The 21,476-nt window shown below is 38.8% G+C and overlaps 1 protein-coding gene across 1 annotated transcript; it reads left to right on the top strand.

Moving 5' to 3' along the window:
* The first annotated feature begins 212 nt into the window (after nt 1-212).
* Nucleotides 213-14,463, top strand: cnot6a (CCR4-NOT transcription complex, subunit 6a). The gene is made up of 12 exons (XM_067517961.1): nt 213-337; nt 1,396-1,517; nt 1,992-2,178; nt 2,446-2,531; nt 2,627-2,731; nt 2,942-3,010; nt 3,294-3,451; nt 3,948-4,102; nt 5,859-6,013; nt 7,412-7,645; nt 8,521-8,723; nt 9,715-14,463. Exons 2-12 carry the CDS (start codon nt 1,406-1,408, stop codon nt 9,928-9,930), a joined length of 1,680 nt encoding a protein of 559 aa, XP_067374062.1. The 5' UTR covers nt 213-337; nt 1,396-1,405; the 3' UTR covers nt 9,931-14,463.
* Nucleotides 14,464-21,476: the final 7,013 nt, after the last annotated feature.

Below are 21,476 nucleotides of genomic sequence, written 5' to 3'. Positions count from 1 at the left end.
CTTTGTCAATACTGTTGAAGTACAGAAAGATTTAATTATTACATAATTTATTTTTTCAGTCTTATTATGCTGCTGTTCACAAATAAATAAGCCACGGTAAATTGAAGTGTGGTATACGATCCATCCATTTCGTGGCCATCAGTCATATGTGGGATTTTATTTACTCTGGTTCAACAGCTGGTTGGATGTACATGTCGGCCAATAGGATCAAGCGCTGTTATCGGCAGAAAAAAAAATCCTTACAGTCGCCATGATACAGCAGCGGAAACGGGTGAGAAGTAGCTAGAAAACAAAAGGGAACACGCAGTCGTCCTCGCGATTTGGTATGCTCTTGCAGGTAAAATTGCAGCCGTTCTTACTAGATCTTAATCATTTTCACCGTAATCGTATTTAGATGGTAAAACGCGGCGGCTGTTTACCGTAACAACGTTAGTATTGATTTAAAAAGGAAATCGGTCTGCTTCAAATAATTGGGATCTGTTAGCTTTTAGCCAGAAGGCTAACTCAAGCTAAGCTAAATAGCTCGTAGATGCATGCAAACCCAGCATTGTATAGCTTTGTTAGCTATTTTGCTCAATGTTTATCTCAGCGATAGTCATTCTTCCTACTTGATGCTAGTTATCGATAGCTAACTAACGCGCTGCTCCGTGGCCTAGTGTTAATGCGCAAGTCAGTGGTTTGCTATTATGTAAACAGCAATTGTGCTGTTACCATTTAATATTATTTTGCAGCTAACCCCTATGGGTAGTGCATCAGTCAATCGGCTAATTTGTGAACTTCAACTAACTTAATGCGTCGTTTTTCATCTTGTTAGTTAGCAAGTGAGTTAGCATTAGCTATTTAGCCTTTGGTTAGCAACTACCTATTTAGGTTAAGCTAGGCTAACGACAAAATCGTTTAACACGAGCTACAGTTAGCTCGTTTTACTATTTTAAAAATGCAATTTTATTTTAACACGTTTAACTTATTAGCAAAAGCTTTACAATGTTGTGAAAAGCATAGCTTTCGAAGTTTAGCGTTTATTTTATTGCACTGTTTTGCTTCTTTAATGTTGATTATTATGTAAGTCCAATGAAATCCCATACTTAAAAAGAAGCTGTCTAAATGCTAATTAGATTGCACCTACTTCTATACTGTTTACAGCAACGTAACAGTTTACAAATGTTTAATCAAACTTTAGCATCTTGCCAACAGTCTTGACAACTCCACGTGGTAACTTTAGAATATTAAAATTTGTAAAGCGTGTATATTTATACCTAACCTAATCTGTGTATTTCAGCGTTATTATTGCAAGCCAAAATACTAAATTGATCATTCTTATTTTGGGATGTGGCATATTATGAAACGTTTCACTTTGTTGATAATTGACATTTAAAATTCATAATGCCATTGCAGTGTTATAGGAATGCCCAAGGAAAAATATGACCCGCCGGATCCCAGGCGGATGTACACAATTATGTCCAGTGAGGAGGCAGCAAACGGGAAGAAGTCATACTGGGCTGAGCTGGAAATCAGCGGTGAGTGTTTTAGTCTAGTTTTTGTTTTTTGGTAAACAAGATGTATTTAATTTGTCTCTACACACACCTGTGGATGTAGGTATATACTTATTTTTACCTCAATTTTTCTATAGTGAAATGTTGTATCCTCACAATGTTGGAAATTAGTTTTTAGTAATTATTTGACATTAGTGATTTTTTTTTTTTTTATGCATTTAATTTTTTTTTTCACAAAATAATTTTCCCATTTAATTTTCTGTAAATGCAGTTAATCAACTGATCATTTCAGCTGCGGTCTCAAGTTTGGTTTTTAAAGGTGTTAAGTTGTCACTGTAAAATCTGTACAAAAACCATCTTTATTATTGTGAAACCTGTTATCATGTTGACAACTTTATAGTGATATTAATTCATACTTATTCCAAAGTTTTTCATTTGTTAATAGTTGGGTGCTGGGATGACTCTTATGTGTTCTGTGTTCTCTCCCTGTCACTATAGGCCGAGTAAGGAGTCTCAGTTCAGCCCTGTGGTCTCTAACCCACCTTACTGCCCTGCACCTCAGTGACAACTCATTGTCACGCATCCCGCCAGACATTGCCAAACTACACAACCTGGTTTACCTGGATCTCTCATCCAATAAGATCAGGAGCCTGCCGGCAGAGCTCGGCACCATGGTGTCTCTCAGGTGAGCCATTACATCCCATATATTTACCCAATTATTGGGGCAAGATGACAGGGAGGAGTTGTCCCAGGTTTGACCTTAAATTCGATTTATGCCATTCATATCCTACATACTGGTGTTCATTTTATTGTAGGTTTTTTATGATACAGATGGCATGTTTAGGGTTAGATGGCAGTAATGTGGTAAATCGGCCTTTTTAAAAGGCTAACAAAGACAGCCCGCCCTCTCAGGAGTGCTGGTTTCTAATCAATTTCAATATGTCCTCCACAGGGAACTGCTTTTAAATAACAACCAGTTGCGGGTTCTGCCATTTGAATTGGGAAAACTGTTTCAGTTACAAACACTGGGGTTGAAAGGTGAGTGGCTTAATATTTTTTTTTAGCCATTCTAACCTTGAAATCCCATTGTACTCTTTATCATGATTCAGGTTGGTTTACTTTTCGCTTGTCAGGAAACCCACTTGCACAAGAAATTATGAGCCTCTACCAGGAACCTGATGGCACGCGGAGACTGCTCAGCTACTTGTTAGACAATCTGGCAGGGGCTATCAAGCGCAGTGAGTCCCTAATTTGTGTGGCAGTTATTGAATTAGAACTGATAATGCACATTTCCTTTTATTTTTATTTACTTTAATGATACAATAATTACTGAATACAATGGGGACAAATTGAACCCAACAATTAATGGACTTGTAGCTTGGCTGAAGTCATTTTGTGATCTCTGTGTTCATGTTGGCACTCTAGAAACATCTTTTCTCTCTCCTTAGTACCAACAGAGCAGCCTCCTGCACGGTCATGGATCTCGCTCCAGGAACCAGACCGAGCACGGCCCTCAGGTAATCACAAAACACAGTTGATTCAAAGTCTGGACCCTGGGGGGGAATTGCCCATCACACTACAAATTTAGTTTTTAGAAAACAGAGAGTCCAAATGGTGTAGAGGTTATCCTTTTTACAGAATGCAGCATAAAATTAATGTTTTCAGACTGGCATACAATCTGAAATTGAGAGCTAAATTGTACTTTTGGTTATACACTTAAGCATCACCATACACCACTTTTTAAATACTGTATGTCAAAACAAAGAAAGACGGTTGCCCATTTGTCTGATTTACCCTCAGCCCTGTTCTCTGTGATGTGCTACAATGTGCTGTGTGATAAATACGCCACACGACAACTATATGGCTACTGTCCCTCTTGGGCACTAAACTGGGAGTATAGGAAGAAATCTATTATGCAGGAAATCCTGGGCTGCAATGCCGACATCATCAGTTTGCAGGTGAGATACTGGAATTATCTGTTGTCTTTGAATCTTATTGATAGAAATACATTTTCTTTGGCTGTATTAAAAAGTCAAGCGCATAAAAGCAACACCTTGTTTATTGTTTTAAGTTATATAACTATGTGATCACCTTGTGAAGTGTGTAATTACTGTCGTAATTTTTGGTGTGTGTAAAGTTCTTTTCTTTTTAAAGCGTTTTGCATGGGGGCAGTTGTTCAAAATGTATAATGCCAACAAATGCTGCTAGTACTATATCTAATCACCATTTTAAGCACTGAACAATTTACTTATTTGAACTCTAGTATTAAACAAATAATATGATTGAAAGTGAGCTATGAGCAAACTCATTGTTCCCAGTTTTGTGTTTTTATGTTTTATCTAGAATTACAGTTCTTGATTGGTTCATTAATTTAATTAGAAGGATTTGGTAAGCCTTCCTGACTTTCAGCTTATCCTGGTTAAGACCCTGACCACATTTTCTTGGTGATTACAGGAAGTTGAGACAGAGCAGTACTACAATTTCTTCTTGCCTGAGCTGAAGGAACAGGGATATGATGGGTTCTTCAGTCCAAAGTCAAGAGCCAGGACTATGTCAGAGTCGGATCGTAAACACGTTGATGGATGTGCAATTTTCTACAAAACAGAAAAGTATGTTACCGTTTTTTACTTCTTGATCTATTGTTTGTGTTCCTGTACCATATTTCTCCTTAGATAGCACATCATATTGGAAAATACACCTTTTAATAATGAGCAGTTGAAGTAAATCTTTAACTGGTTCAATAACTAAAAGTTACATAATATTAAAAGACTTTATTGTTGTTGTTTTTGTTTTTTACTAGGAGACTGATTTATATAGCTGTATGTTGATGGAATCTTGTTTTTATTGAGGGGTGGATCAGCTGGTTGGAGCTACCACTGAAACCCTACCAAACCGGTTTGATTTCCCTACAGATCTTATTTGAATGCCCTACAAATGATATCTTTCAAGGTTTTTAGTTGTCCTTTGCCTTTATTGCCTTTGTACAGTGAAAACTTATAGTTATTTTGCTAAAACATTTGTTTCATTTAACCCTTGAATACATTTTCAGAAACTGTAAAATTACAAGTTGCTTTCATTCACAGCAAGAAAAAAATAGATCTTATGTTTTCTGGGCTGGATACTAAGGTTGACAGTTACAGCAACCATTGTTCTATTTCTATACATATATTTGACTATGACATCCATATTTTGAGAAACGCTTGTATTAAACATTGTAATAGTTGTTTAGAATGAGGGTAGTCCCACTTTTTATTTGGCCATAGTACACCCTTGACAGGTTGCCAGTCTACCTCAGGGCCAACACAGAGAGACGTATACAGACAGACAAGCATTCATGCTACACACTACAGGCAATTTAGAGCCACCAATTACCTAACCCACGAAACCATGGGGAGCACATGCAAACTCCATTAGCAAGACTGCAGGTGGAGTCTAACTGGTGACCATCTGAGGTGGCAGCATTTTCCACTCCACCGGACTTCTGAACCTGATTTGTAATTCCTGTGTACAGAAGAACTCTGTTGTAATTGGCCTCTGGAGATGGGGAGAGATGACACACACACAAAATGCATGCATGTTTTGTAATGAAGCATGTTAACAAGTACATAGGTGTGGCTCACTGCTGTTATTTATAAATATTTTGCAGCAACATTGAAGCTCTGGTACAGATGAATAAGTTAAATCAGGTTCTGGATTTACAATTTGTACAGTTAATTTCTCATCACAATCTCTGTTCTAACTCAGCTCTTGGACAGTGCTACTGCTAATATGAAAAGTTGTAAAAAGCCTTCAGGTGGACCTGAGAGAAGTCAGTGTAATTAAGTGGTCGCTTTTGTGTTTGTATTGGTAGGGACTGAAGATCACCACTTGGGTTCATTTAGAAAAATGGATCTCGTCAGAATTCTGTAGCCTACTAATTTCTGCTTGAGGATAACTGCTCCAGGCTAGGTGTTATATGGGTATATGGGCGCCTTGTTTTAATAAAGAAAAAGAAATGGAATAAAGTAACATGCTGAAAATGGAGAGAAAATTTGTGAAATCAAAGGAAAGCAACCTTACAATATTCATGTAGCTGTTATTTGCCCAGGTTAATACAAGAGCAGGTTTTGACATTACATTTAAAACCAATAAAGGCCTGAAGCTTAATCGTATATTTTGCAGAAACAGATTGCAGCACATTATGTTTTGTTAATAGCCTAATTTGACATTAGGCTGGATTCTGACAGAGAATTCTGACAGAGAACCATCTATTTGCAGCATATCATAATTGTTTCCTGTTTCTATCTTTTTCCCAACCCTGTTAACAGAAGGTGATTTAAGTCCTGTGCATGTTGTTGTCTTTTTTCCTTTTCTTTTTCACTCCAGGTTCAGTGCAGTGCAGAAGCACACAGTGGAGTTCAACCAGCTGGCCATGGCTAACTCCGAGGGCTCAGAGGCTATGCTGAACAGGGTGATGACCAAGGACAACATTGGCGTAGCTGTACTGCTTGAGGTCCGCAAAGAGATGATGGAAGTCTCCTGTGAGTAAACAGCTTTTTCTGATCTTTGGGACCTATTAATTTGGGGTCTGGTATCTTTAGATCTAATGGTCACTTGGAAAGTAAGGTTTAGCAAAGGCTGTTAATGTATAAGTACATTTAAATAATGTGTAGCCTAAAAAAAGTACATTTATAGGCTAAACGTACTTACTTCATACATCTTCAACCCCATGCCTGGTTTCCTTTAGACATAACCTTTAGAATTGAGGCCAAACTGTTTAATCTTGGTTTCATCAAACCAGAACATCTTGTTCCTCAGAGTCTGAGTCCTTCAGGTGCTTTTTTGCAAACTCCCAGCAGGCTTTCATATGTGTTGCAATGCGAAGGAGCTTATATTTAATCACTCTGTCATAAAGTCCCGATCAGTGGAGGGCTGCAGTGATGGTTTTCCAACTGGAACTTTGTCCCATCTCCACACAGGATCTCTAGAGGTCAGTCAGAGTGACCATCGGCTTCTGAGTCAATACTCTTACTAAGGCATTTCTCCCCCGGTTGTTCAGTTTGGCCGGGAGACTGGCCTTTAGAGAGTCCTAGTTGTACTTCTTCCATTTCCACTTGTGATATAATTTACATATTGGAACTTTCCAGCTGCACTGTATATAAAAAATATGAGTGCGCACAAAAAGAGTATAAACTTGACCAGTGTGAATCGAGCAAACTGGCCAAAGTGGGTTAGTGGGGTTGTTGTTTCAGCTTTGTACCAACAATTATGAGTTCTGTGAGTGAGTTTTAAATCTAAAGCTATTAAGTTCCATAATTGTGATTTTTTATTTTTTTTTTAACTGTAAAAGATGACTGAGCCAATGTAGTTCTGCACCTTTGAACTCTACATTTCCTACTTGTTGCCCCTCTGGTTCCCACTTGTTGCCCATTGGCACCTTAATTTTTATAGTCAATGTCAGAACAGAATTGCATTTATTCTTGCCTTCTAAGATAATATAATAACCAAGTATTAAATATTTGATAATCTGAAATAATCAAATACTGGAATCAGGTTCAATAAATAACTAACTTGGTGCCTACAATGAAATATTGCTACAGAGACCTCTTAGGATACAGATGTATTTCTCTTATTATCCAATGGTGGACTTCATATTAATATGTTATCACTTTTGGACTTTCTTGAGGTAGCACCTCTGCAATAGAATTTCTGTATCTGGCCACGGTCATTGGATAGATTGACTATTTGTTCTGTTTTGGCTGTAAGATTGTTATTGTGTTTTAAAAAGTGTGAAATGTGTTTTATTTTTTAAATTCCCTGTTGTCTCTTTTCTGAAACCCACTGAGAAGGTGAGGCTTATAGGTGGCATAACTGTTCATGTATAGTGGTGTCAGTGTTCCTTAATTGTCTTAATTTACTTGTATCCTCCTACCATTCAGCTGGAAAATCGCTCCATGGTATGGAGAAGCAGTTGCTCCTGGTAGCTAATGCCCATATGCACTGGGACCCAGAGTACTCTGATGTCAAGCTGGTCCAGACCATGATGTTCCTGTCAGAAGTGAAAAACATAGTGGACAAGGCCACACGTAGTCTCAAGTTGTCCTCTGTCTCTGGCGAGACCAATGCCATTCCACTGGTGCTGTGCGCTGACCTCAACTCCTTGCCCGACTCTGGTAATCGAGCAAAAACAGAATTGTTTATTTGCCTGTTTTATCTCTTTATCACACACACGTCATACACTGAAGAAGCTGCAGTGTGTATAATAAAGAAGTGTTTTTGAATCTAAGTGGTTGGTTATCCTCAGTATCTCCTAGCAGTGTGTGGGGCGAGTGCCCTTCATCAACACTGAACACAAAACAGATCTAGATGGGCACGTCTGTCTCTTGCATGGCTGCTCTGTGTGTAGAATAAAGAAGGTATTTCCTTAACCTAAATAAATAAACTACTTTATTACTACTAAATATTAGATATCCCTATTCTGATATATGCTGTACCTAATCTTTCGTGCACATAATTATTTCCATATTATAAATATAAATTAAAAAATTTAGTATTTAAACAAAAGTCATAGTCAGTCTCTTGGTAGAAAGATCTATCACTCTCTTCTGCATGAATATAAATTATCAATTTATGATCTTCAGAGGTTTTCTTTACATGTCAACTTTTTAAGTGAGGTATAGCAGATTAGGAGTTTTTCTTAAAAGCTATTCCATCTTTCCTGCTTTGTTTTCGGTGCATTTTATTTCTTCCAAAGCCACGTATTAACAGGAGACAGTAATTCGGTGAAATCGATCCAAATTTCTCTTTACACCTTGGTAGGTCTTGCAGTGTAGGCATAACTGGATAATCTTGTAGGGTACAATAACCTTTACCTTTTTGTTATGGCTAATATTAGTAACCTAGAGTATCCAGAATATCTGCCTTTTGAGATGCCATTTAGTGACTTTTATGGTAAACTTGGGAACAAATCTGGTTTGTTTGGAACCTTGAAGGTCCGACTAACTTCCTAATTCTGCTGAGGGTTACTTCTAATGTCTTATGTGTTCAGGTGTTGTGGAGTACCTGAGTACCGGCGGAGTGGACTGCACCCACAAGGATTTCAAGGAGCTTCGTTATAGTGACAGCCTGACCAAATTCAACTGCAATGGCAAGAACAGCACGTCCAACGGCAGGATTACCCATGGCTTCAAGCTGAAGAGTGCTTACGAGAACGGCCTGATGCCTTACACAAACTACACCTTCGACTTTAAGGTAATTCCAACTTTGTTTTTGTTGTTGTTTAAAAAACACAACAACATGACAACACTTTGACCTGTAGAGTGTATACCCTATTTTTTTTTGTTCAGATGGAATTGCCTTCTTCTCTCCTTAACAGCATAAGTGATTTACATAAAGGAAGCATAGTGCCGTTATTCAATTTACACCATTCAGCCACAATATTACTACCATATCTGTGTTTAGTTTTTTTAATAAAGTGAACCATTAACTGCTGATAAAATATTGGTTAACCACCTGTCACATAAAGTAAAAATCAGCTCCACCTATAGAAACAGTGCTCTTTGACCATTTGTAATCTCTGTTTAGCCATAATTACCATAATAAGTACATTCTTTTCTTAGTGGAGTTCCCTTGTACTTTAAAATGTATATATTAGTATGTTTACTTTTGACTATGTTTACTTGTTTGTGAAATATTTGAAGTGGTACTTGTAGTAGTGAATTCTTAGGCCAATAGCAGCACTTTTACTTGAGTTGAGCATTAAGTTTTTTCTTGAGTCTGTGTAGCTCTGCAACCTCTGCACACAGCTGCACATTTCACTGTGTAAGGGGCTGTGTAGCTGCTCACAATGGCCATGCTGACTCAATAGCAATATTAAGACCACCAGTTATCAATGTAAGTACAGAAAGTAAATGGTCTGCACTTATATAGTGCTTTTCTACCTATTGGTACTAAAAGCACTTTACACTGTTTCTCATTGACCTGTTCGTACTCTCACACACACGCACACACACGCCGATGGTGGAGCTGCTATGCAGCTGGCCAACACTCACCTTGAGCAAGTTCTTGTCAGTGTCTTGGTCAAGGTTTCTTGAACTAACATCCCTGGGTTTGGTGGACAACTGCTTTAGAAATGCACAAATATATGTGGTCTACACAGATAAAAAAAAAAAAATTGAATTGCAAGTATTTTATGCACCTTGGCAGCGATGATCTAAAGGTAACCCCCTTCTTCTTTCCCCAGGGTGTCATCGATTATATTTTCTACTCCAAGCCTCACCTGAACGTGCTGGGTATCTTGGGCCCCCTGGACCACCACTGGCTGGTAGAGAACAATGTCAGTGGCTGCCCACATCCCCACATCCCCTCTGACCACTTCTCACTCTTCGCCCAGCTGGAGCTGCTCCTGCCCAACATGCCCCCCCAGGTCAATGGGCTCCATCTGCCTGCACGCAGGTAGTGAGTCCCTGCAACGCCACCAGAGGGCACTGCAACCACAGGCTCTCCCTTTCAGCCCTCCCTCCCACTACCAGCTCTTCCCTCTAACACATAAGAGGAGAAAGACAAAAAACACAACCTGTAAAATATTCGTACAGTAAGGTCTGGCCGACAGGGATTTCGTATAATGTTATAGATATTCTATATTTTTCTTTTTTCTTTTTTTTCCTTTTGTTTTTCTTTTTTGTTCTTTTTTTAACTGCTCAATTCAGTCCTGGTTGTGTATCATATTTTTCTTTTTGGACTCCCTTCCACCTCAGAATCCACCCACTCACCCACTGTGCTTCTGTCTTTCCAATTAGAGGGGATGGTAGCTCATTCAGGTTTGTCACATGGGACACTGTTTTGGCTTTAGGGAAAAGGTAACGTTCAAAGCTGACGGAACAATATCCACCATGAAAAGCTCCATAGCTGATGGTCTGCTTGTCTGTCTGTCCTGTATAAATCTGAAACCAGCAAAGACGGCAGACTTGTCAGTGTCAGTCCTTCATCGGCCTGTGCTTGTTTTTCCCCTGTGCTCTGGGCAGCCAGTGTACTTTTTCAGTCTTTCTAGATCACACACTTGTTGAGTCAGATGTGGTTCAGTTAGAGCAGCTGTTAGCTGGTTGTTCCTCTGAGGTGGATGTAGCGCAGCTCGTGTGCGGTGAGATTTCCTGCTGTCATTCAGTGGTGCTGAGGCCCTTTGTGTGGTCATGACCTCCTGTGGTGCTACAAGCTACACCTCTGACCCCGGCTCTGATGCACTAGCTACCAAACCCACAGATGCCTCAAGATCCAGACATCCCAGAACTGCATTCGCCCAATTTTATAAGGGCAGTATGTAGTGTTAACTTGTCAAGGAAGGATGTTGTGAGAAACTGAGAGCAGCTACCATCCTGTTTGCAGACTGTTTCACCCCAGCTTGTATAGTTGTTAGGATAGTATTGTGCGTAGGAGCTTGTGTGGCTTTTGTGTCATCTTTTTATTGGCAAGCAGATTTAGGTTGATGGGCAAAGGAGTGGGGGCTGTCACAAATCTTTTCTTCGTCTTGATTGCTTTTAGGCAGAGAGAGCGAGTAATGGCTGATACACTGGAGTAAAACCAGCATTCCTCTCACTGTCTGGAGTTGCCCTCCAACTCCACACATGCAAGCTTACACACACACACCTACACACCTACACCCACCACACACAGGTAATTGAAGGCAGATCTGTAGCACTGTCTCCGAGGCCAGTAGTGACTTTCCCCAGCCATAAATTCCATACACAAAAGCAGTGGTTTTTTTCACAATTGTTTGTACAGAATAGAAATCTAGACTCAGTCTTTACATGATTGTATATGAACCACAGAAGACCTGTTTTCTGGCGTTTTTTGTACTAAGAAAATTATGATCAGATTTGAAAAGATTGTATTGTAAACTATGGCTAAATTTTTATCCAGTTAATGTTAAGAATTGATATTACCAGCTTGTACAAAAGACGTAAGAAGAGGTTGTTCAAGGCGTTCTCTGTCACTTTGCACTCCCGAGAGATTAACTGTAATTATTGTATCAGTATTTTTTATTTTTTTTCCTCCCCATCTCTCTGCCGTTGATTTGATTTTCCTGACATATTGCTGCGATTGTAAATAGACACTGAGTAAACTCTGCCTGTTGCTTTTTGCCCATTAAGAAAGCCATTGATCCACACTGCTGCCATCAGTTCAGACAAAAGGACACACAAGAATGAGTCACAGCTCACTAGTGACTCCATCTGTTCATTTCTAAATATCACACACTTACTATTGAGGTGTGACTGATACAACCTATATAAATCACACATGTACAGCAAAACATCGTGCCTCACTGTAGCAGTTGTTGTTGTCTTGCACTATTTACATTTGACGAACGCCTGAACAACCTTTTCTCCTTTTATTTTTAAATACTGTTGGGACGTGTGAAGATTTTATGTGTTTCTTTTTTTTTTCTTTTTTTGGCTTTTGTTGATATTTTTCTTTTATATGAGCTGTGACAATGTTATGATGATGTGTATATCCTTCCTATTCATTGAGCTCTCTAGTAATCAGGTATGCTTTCTCCACCGACACTTTCTCGTCTCCCTCGGAACATGGAGTAAGATGTCTTATCTTTAATAAATCCAATATCTCAAACTTTTGCTCCCTTGTTGTACCTTAGCACAGCTCCATGCCCAGATCCCAAAATTCCTAGATCTTAGCTTGTTCTTGGCAATGAATTTTAAATCTTCCTAAGCCTCAACTACCCAACCTCAGACTTGACCTACCCACTATAATTTACAAGCTGTGTCTTTTTAAATCCTTTTTGCTCAACCACTTTGTATAGTTCTTACCTTCTTCACTGCAGCTATAGTGCCATCTGTGGACCCCCGCCGCTTTGTTGGAAAAGGTGGAAGGCCCACTTTGCTTGCTTTTGATTAACAAGGGATGAGGGGCAATGAACTCAGCCATTTCTCTCTGAAGGCCAGGCAAACATGTTGTTGTGAATTACTATTAATATTTTGTTACACCCTTGACTAACAGGAGAGAGCTGCCGTTGGAGAGACATGCTTCTTTGATACAATGGATGATTAGCATTAAATTCAGATGCAGCTCCCCTTATTCCCTGTCCAATCATATGAGTGATTAAAGGTCTTATTACTTTAATGTTTGTTAAAATGAAATTTTTAAAATGAGGGAAGCAAGTAAATAGGAAGTGCAAATTTAGTCCTGGGATCAAGCTTACTTCATTTGTTTGCCCCTTTTCATATTTCTTTTTTAAACTTTTTGATTTTCAGTGGAAACCAATGTGTCCAGTTTCAGTTTCTTTTCCTGAATGGCATAAGTATTGTAGTAGATTTACAAGGCTAGCTTTTTTTGTAAAGTGTGAATAAAAGATGTATCTCATGTTTCCTTTCTAAACAGATACTGAATTGTGTTGTTGCTGTGTAAATCATATGACGCCTATGACGGTGTTTTGTTTTCTACATGGTTTTACTGTGTATATTTTTCCCATTTCCTCCTTTCCCATCACAAACCAAATCTTCTGTTGAAATGATGCATTGATGTAGAGAAATGGAATGTTCCTGATTTATGCCTCGTAGGATGAAGGATTGAGTGGTTATAGAAAGAAAAGTACCTGCATAGTTGTTGTCGGTTGAAACTTTTAAAACAGCATATTTTTTCTTTTCAGCTTTATTTTTGATGTTGCTTTGCACTAGCTGGAGAGTGCTTGCTCCTGTAGTCTACGGCAGCAGAGCTGTCTAACTAGTGGCTGCAATTCAGTGCTAGAAACCACTTTTCTGGTTTAAAGTGTGTTTGTAAGACTAAGCTGGTCGTTAGACTGGCCCTCTGATGATTGGCTAGTCCATTTCACTCCTCTTGTGCATCACAGTAGTTAAATCTGTTACCCTATAGCTAGCTACTATTGATAACTGATTTGATTATGAAATCATTTCATCCCTTCTTCATAGCTCCCTAGTCAAACAGACACAGACTGGCTTCTGATTGAAAATCTGTCAAATCAAAGTTATGTCACTCTTGAGTTTCAACAAGTCACATTATTGGTGTTGTACCACTGTTGCATTTCCTAGTGAAGCGTGGAATGATAACCCACCCAGACTGCATCCCTTTGTGACGGTGCACACCAAAGCTGCTTGTAGTTCAGTTCTCAGTTGTAGAGTGCGTTATTTCTCCAACCAGTCGCGCTGTTTTCTTTTATGATCCAAATCAGTCGTCATGAAATGTAGGGCTGTAAGGAAAGCAAGGTACTTTTTGTCCTTTTCCTTGAATCACATGCACATCCATACTTGTCACTGCTGTTGATCTCAATCCATCAGCTCATTTGAATGCATTGTTTTCCCCAAAACTTGGCAATAATTCCCAGAAACATTTAGACACTCAAAGTGGGGTTTTAAATATTTTATCTGGAAAATGTAGCTTTTGCATCTTTAAACTGTGGTCACCTTTTTGTTTTTCTTTAAATACACGATCCATCATCAACCTTCCAGGCCATTACCCTACCTGAAAATCTTTGAGCGCTTTCTTTCGTCCTTTTTATCATCCATCTTGTATATTTACTCATCTTGTTCTCCCTGCCGATCTAGTGGTAGTTGTTCAATGATCAGGATTGTCTTATCTGTAGTCAGCTGAATACATATATTGATCTGTGTCACTGTGTTTATGCACTGGACCAACTATTGTTTACCATTCATGAAATACCAGCAAAAAAATAATGATGAAACACTTGCACAATGTTGTAGAATGTCCATTAACCCAGATGAGAAATCAAGGCAGCTGTTTTCAAATCAACACATACTGTTTTAAAACAAAACTGAATGGTAAACAATGCTTTCTGTTACCCCTTAGCCGTCCTCTCAACTCTCTTTGGAGTAGTTTCGATTTTTTTTTTTGTTTGTTTGTTTTTTAAATTCCGTTTTAATACAGGTTCTGCTTGTTTCCTTTACATCTACCTATGTATTTTCCTACTTCTGGTTGAAAATAAATTCTATATTATCTGTTTCAAGCTGTGTCACCTCTTATTCTTTGCAATGGATATTGAAAATAAATTCTATATCTGTTCTCCTTGTCTTGCCTCATTTTGCTTCCTTGTTGGTGTGTTTTTTTTCTTTTTTTGTTTTGTTTTTACCACTTGACACAATACATTTGCAGTTTAATGTAATTTCACTTTTCATGTTCCTCTTTTTTCATCCAGTTATCAGCCATTTAAAATATGGCAAATGCCCAGCAAAATGGCAGATCACAGGCTAACAAAACCTGTGCCTTTTGTTTTAAATACTTGGTGTCTGATTTTTTTTTTATTTTTTTTTTTTAAAGAATCACTGCTTAATGTTGAAGCTCCAAGTTTGTCCAAAAGCTGGTGGAGGCTGGATTATGAGTCATGAGTATACAGGTTTGCAAGGTTTTGGCCTGTCCAAACCTTACAGCAGCTCTATTAAATATGTAAGTATCTGCGGGTGTTTGAAATCAAAACCTCTCTCTCACATTTGCAGACCAGTGAAATAATGAGACCATCCTGGTCGAAGCGTCTGTGTCGGCAAAGTACCCTCACACCCTGAGGTGTCCTTCAGTAAGACGCTAAAGCATTATCAGCATCGTGGGTGCCGTTTTGTAGCTGAGCCTGGCCTTCGATGGCAAATGAAAAGGAAAATTTCCCATTGGGGATCAATAAAGTTTAACACGAACATTTAATACCTAAAAGAGCCTGAAGGTGACAGTTTGGATACTATCATTTGTGGGCACATGGTGGAGCCAAAGGATTGCTTCAGGAAAAGTACTGAAAAATTATATATCCATGTCATCTGCCATAGCCAGGTCTGAGGGAGTCACAGAGGGCTCATAACATTAGATGGAACAAATTTAAAGAGAGCATGTGTGACGTAAGTGTGTGACATGTGTGCCAAAGTTTGGTTGAAGCAGAGGGTGAGCATGATAAGTAAAACTGCAAGGATTTATTCAGTAGACAAGCTGTCAGATAACTGTATATAGGAAATACCATTGTGATTCTCAGTTTATTCTCAACAGTGTAAATACTACTTTCAACTGCTGAATTACTAATTATAGATGCTGATAATTACAGGGGAATCTTTTTGTACTGTATATACAGTAGGTTGTTTACAGTCTGTTTGAAAGAACTGCGGAATAAAAATCTCATTATTTACAAAGTACTATTATACTTTTATCAAGCTGAATCTGTCTGTACTGTCATGATTCGTCCATTAAATAATGACGGAACCAACATGACTGATGATCATTAAACCCAGAGTAATTAAAGCAATTTACAAAGCAAGTTTTGAACTGTTGATCAGACAAAATAAGGACTTTCATGATATCACGTCAAGCTTTGGGAAGCTGTGATGAGATTTGAGCTGTGAAGGTTTGACTATTTTATTGTCATAGATTTCATAGCATTCATAGATTTAACAAGGTTACAGGTGAAGGAAAAGACTCCAGCTTGCCATAACTGTTGAAGCATGTTGAACCAGAAAAGCTTTGAAATATCAGTGTTTTTATCCCTGACAATGTGGAGTTTTACTCAGCACATAAAAAACATTGTAACATTACTACAATGTGACTGGGTCTTTGTAGTATAGTATATAATAGTGTATTTTTCTAATAGTTGGGTCACTTCGAGAAGCCTTTAAAGTTTGTGCTATGAACATGCTAAGGTTGTTTAGCAGTGAAACCCATAAACAGGAAAGGAAGTCAATAATGAAAATGATCATTACTTGCAGCTCTAGATCTGAGTCAAATTAAAAAGTCTGCCTGACTTTTCATCACTCTCTTCATCATGCTCAGCCTGCCATGAAACAACACATTGTGATATTCACTGAAGCCTATTTGTTGTGTTTTGTGGACTGTGCTGATTAAAATTTTCTTCAAACTGCTGGGTCTGTACTTGGAAAGGACATTTTGCAGAACATAGCAGCTGCGTCCATGAAATTAGTGCCAGTTAAAAGACCTGCAGGGATGTGAGCCATCTTCTTTCCTTTATAATGGCACCACACATGGTGAGGAGGTTGCAGCAGAAACCTGAAACTCACATAATATACACTTGGAGCTTTGACAGATGCCTAAAGGAAACAACAAAAAAATCCCCAAAATATTAGAAGTTCATTGTTATCATTAAAATGGAGTTTTTAGCACATACACACATATACTGTACCTCTATACAAAAAGTAGCATCTACTGATGCTGCAGAGGTTGTGTGCCAAGAGCCACAAGGTTTCTTATTACCTTCAAATGGACTGTGACAGTAAATATAATTGTGCTCATATGGAAGCCAGAAGCTTTTAAAACACACTGCCTTAATTTAGAGGAGTTAATGCGTTTGAAATGAGAGGAAGTTGGAAAAAAAATATCAAAAGCTGTCCAAGAGGCGATTTTCCCTCTCAAGGTCATAAACTGCTTCTTGTTTCAAATGGAATATTCTTGAATAACTTTTCTGTGTGCCTATGTCTGTGCATTCGTGACGACACAGTAAACAAGGTAGGTTTTTTATGTGGAGAACGAAAGGGGAGAGGGGGGAGCAGGGGGCAGATTCACTGCAGTGTTGGCAGATTATCTGTCTTATGTTGACGTGGCAGCATGATTGCAAAGCCTGTAAACTCCTTTGCAGATGTAGACTCACTATCTTCTCTCTCTTGTTCCTGTTTAAAGTCTTCCTTCTCTGTATCCTTTATTTCTCCTCCTTCTCTCAACTGTCCTTCTTTTTTTTTTTTTTAAATCCTTTTCCTCTGAAATTCACATTAGTCTATCTAAGAACGTGTGTGTGTGTAACTACTAGGCCTCTTGCCTGTTTGATGTCAAGCCAAAGCCTCCTAACACGCTCTCAGAATACTTCTTTGGGTATTCTGTGAGCATGGTTGTGGATTCAAGTTGTAAAGCCCCAGAAATGAGCACATGAAATATTGCTGAGTATCTAACTAACACTGGATCTGCCAGACAAAGAAACAGAGCCAGTACAGACTCCATTCCTGTATCAGAATTTTCAATCAGTGAAAATCAACAATAGACTTCATCCTGACTTTTGCTATACGGGAACAGGAAGTAAAGTAAAAAAAACAAACTCTATAAAAATATTGGCCAAAATGTTGATTACCTGACAAATGTTTCTGCTGTTGAGAGAGTGACATCTGAACATTTGCTCTTCTGTGGGCGACTGCGTGTGTGGTTTGTTACTCTTGTTAAATGAATGCGTGTGGCTTTTTTCCTATAAAAGAGGACGATGAAACCTGACAGTTATGTGCACGGACCAGCAGCAGCTTGGGATTAAGAATGTGCACTGTTAAACATAATGTAAGTTCTTAGCTCCAAAACATTAGTTTCTCTGCTGCCTAAACAAAGTGAGTTAAGCGGAGTTATCTCAGCTTAAAAATTGCAGACAAAGTAGCAGAGTTCCAGCCTTGGCAGGAAGTAGTAGATAGTATCTGAAAGTTGTTCAATTGGTCAGAAGATGGACATCGAGATGAAGATGGACCTCGAGATGAAGATGGTAAGGGTTTGGTGATGAGATTGAGTGGTTAGAGTCAGAGAAAGTCAATGATCTCAGTGATAGGGCCCAGAAACCGTCTAAAAAGATTAATTATTTCCAAGAAATAGTTGACAACTGCAAGCCAGTGTTGAAAGCCAAGCACTTTGCCAGCACTCTCTGATCTTTGTCAGCAGCCAGGTTCTTCTCCTACTGGCCAACAGTAGCTTAAGATGTACAACAGCAATTCCAAAAATATTGGGTAGATGTGTAAAACATAAATAAAAACACAATGCAGTGATTTGCGAATCTCATCAACCCATATTTTATTCCCAATAGAACATAAACAACATGTCAGATGTTGAAACTGTGATAATTTACCATTGCATGGAAAATTTTAGCTCATTTTGAAGTCGAATTCTTTCTTGAAATGTGTTGCTGGGGAATTATCAAAAATGTTAATATGCAGCGAAGAGGCTGCAACAGTAGTGTAAACCTAAAGTGTTTGGTTTTTCTCTCAGTGTCTCCTGGCAGAGTGTGGGGCGGGGGATCTTAACCAACACTTAACACAAAACAAAACCAAAATAAAGGTTCATCAAGGTTTATTATTGTTTGTATTGTTTCAATCATTATAAGAAACAAATATTTGCTTACAATCCAACATATTAAAGTAATAAAGTAAAGATAATAATAATATGCATAAGAGACAGGAAGGTCTTTAGGAAACTTTAATTTGGAAACAATGCATTTGTTTTGTGAACATTTAGTAGGATTCATTCAGCTCTGTATTTCATGTCAGATAAACTTACAATTTTAAGTTTTGAAGTTGCACATTTTCTATGTTGACAACTTGAAATGAATATTTGCATGTTTGAATTGAAATATCCCTTTAATGTGTCTTACAGTGTATATACTTGTATTGCACATTTAGGGGGGACATACTGCATAGCTGTGACATTATGGAGGCTCAAATTCTGACAAGCCTGATAAGAAAATTCATTGAAATTTAAGATGACGACTTAGTGTAACGTTAGGATAAGGTGAGGTTTTGGGATAATTATGAATTAGTGTAATAATGGAAACATTAGTGTACTAATGGAAAAATTAATGTGCAAGTATTTTAACAGCAAGGTTGCCAGGTGGCCCACTGGCCAGATGTGAAATACATTAACTGGAGTCATCTGTTGTGCGTCTGCAGTGAGGTTAAATCACCCACAAGGTAACTTGTAACTGTTGTCGAACTGGCACCTTGTTATTGTACTGCAGCTGCTTCTGGGCATCTATTGTTCTCTAGGGTTCTAGATGTGAAGAAAATGAATATGAAATCTTCTTTTTATGTTTACTTTTCAGTTACCAGGCCCTCTATTTTAAGTCATCCAAAGGCTGTTTCCCATTTCCCAGCAGTTTTATTTTTAAGATGTGGGATGAGCTCCTTTCAACATATTTTAGGATGTCATGTGCTCTTTTGTCATAGATCATGAAAAACATTATAAAATGTCTGTGCAAGGCAGACAGACCCTTAAATGTGTGTCGTGCAGACTTTCGCAGTATTTTTAAAATTAACGTTTTTGGCAGTCGGCTTCAACGACAATAAAACTGTTCTGTGGAATGCACCAATTCCAAGTGCTATTTTAACTCTTCCTAAAATGTAATCTGAAAGAAAGAAAGAAACCAAAAAAGTAAATTACTGAATTAAACAATTAAAATGCCATTTGATTACGTGATAAGATTTGTAGGGTCATACGAGGAGGGAAAATGATGCAACCTTGAATTACAAACACTGGTTGCATGGTAACGTCAGGTAGGAGAGATGTGGACTGTTATTAAAAAAAAAAAAAAAAGCAGGATGATTAGCGCTGAACATGTGGGACAGGTGACAGAAGAAGCTGAGCAGATCTAATTGAGATGGAGGACGCGCCAGCCAACAAACACACCTTCTTGCACCCACACACATGAACAATTGCTTCTCCAGCAGCACCCCTGCCACCACTAACATATATTATCCACAAAGAGTGCAGAAAAACAAGGCTGCACGCCTGTGAAGACATGCCAGCAATTCACAGCACGTATTTTGTGGAAAAAAAAGAAAGGTAAAAACACAACACATGCCCCACTTTTTCTCAAACCAATGCAATGTTCCGTGTTTCCTGAGTTTATTCCTGCTTGAGATGTGACAGGTCAAACTTATAACAATCGCTTTGCTTATCACCGCTTTGATGGATTGTGTACTATGATAATGTTGCAGTTATTCATGTAATGTTCTTTTAATGTTATTTGGCAAGTGTTACCCACAACAACTACTTTACAAGTGCAAATATACAATGTGCAGCTGGTGAGAGCCTCAGTGGGTGTCTAATGATCTGGAGTTAGCGCAGAGTTCTGTGAGACTAACGCAGGCTAATTTAGCTGAGTGTGTCTGCCTTCTATCAAAGGAGTGGAAGTCATCCTTGCAGACACCATAATGTTTGAATTTTGAATTGGACTGAAATCTGTTTTTGTCACTGCCTCTGTTTTTCACTGTCTTTTTTGTCAGCGAGACTTGAACCTTTGAGCATCTGACAACTAAACGCAGTACAGTCGCAACCCCCTCGTCTCTCTCCAGTGAGCTGCCTCCACATGACAGTCTCTCTCTCTCTTTCTCTGTCTCCAGTGCAAGCAGTGCTAATTGTTCTCTGGGCTAGGGGGTATTTGTCTGTCACTCGAGGCCTTTACAAAGACATCCGTGGGTCACAGGCTCTAGCAAAGACTGCTGTAGAAAATGACAGCTCCTGTTTGTGGGAGTGTGTGTGTTTCTAATACCTAATGAGTGTGAGGGGATACGCTGATGAGCATAAAATGTAAAATATATTTATATTTCACGGCCTGCTCCATTGATTTCCTGGAGTCTTGTTATCAGTGTGCTCTTTGTAGGCTGAAGGTTGAGTGGTGACTGAAGATAGAGCCACAAACAAACTGAAACATGGTGTTCGCAATTGACCATAGAAGTTCTAAAGGTTCAGGGAAAAGAGTTAAAGAAATGAAATGAAATGAAAAGAGTTAAAGAAAGTGGTAGAAACTATGGCAAAGTGTTTGAAAATTTGCAGTTTGCCAATAAGCTCTGCATCAAAGGGACTTGGTGGGTTGGTAAACGGGCTCACTGAACACGGGTGCTGCAGCCATAGAAGGTTCCACACTGCTCAAGACATGATGTTCTTTCTGACCCGGTTTGTCCCCTAGGCCCGCCGCCCAACAGTCATACCAGAAGTCTTGGACGTATGAGGAGGGTTTAAGGCCAGGCTTGATTTAGCACTCTGGCCAAACCAAATGGACAGGAAATGGTTATGCTCCAAGCTGGGGAGTGGCATGGACAGGAAAAAGGAGAAGTTTGGATGGAGGGATGTGGTAAACACAGATGACCTCAGCAAAGCAAAGCAAAGCTTGTCTGCAGTAACTTGGTTTAAGGGTAAGTATTCGGTTGGTGAGCTGTTCTGCTGCTGCTGCTGCTGCTGCCACAGTTTCTGTTAAGGCTGCTGCTGTCAGAGCTTGTGGGAAAGAATTGAAGTCTAATG

This window comes from Channa argus, chromosome 10, assembly GCF_033026475.1.
Source record: "Channa argus isolate prfri chromosome 10, Channa argus male v1.0, whole genome shotgun sequence".
NCBI lineage: Eukaryota > Metazoa > Chordata > Actinopteri > Anabantiformes > Channidae > Channa > Channa argus.
The sequence above is the reverse complement of the archived record's forward strand: the minus strand, read 5'-3'. Positions and strand labels throughout refer to the sequence as shown.

Excerpts from the sequence above, each read along its gene's own strand:
- cnot6a (XM_067517961.1), top strand. The coding sequence starts at position 1,406 with ATGCCCAAGGAAAAATATGACCCGCCGGATCCCAGGCGGATGTACACA. Across the intron at positions 2,732-2,941 it reads GGCAGGGGCTATCAAGCGCA|TACCAACAGAGCAGCCTCCT; the intron begins GTGAGTCCCTAA and ends CTCTCTCCTTAG. Across the intron at positions 6,014-7,411 it reads AGAGATGATGGAAGTCTCCT|CTGGAAAATCGCTCCATGGT; the intron begins GTGAGTAAACAG and ends CCTACCATTCAG.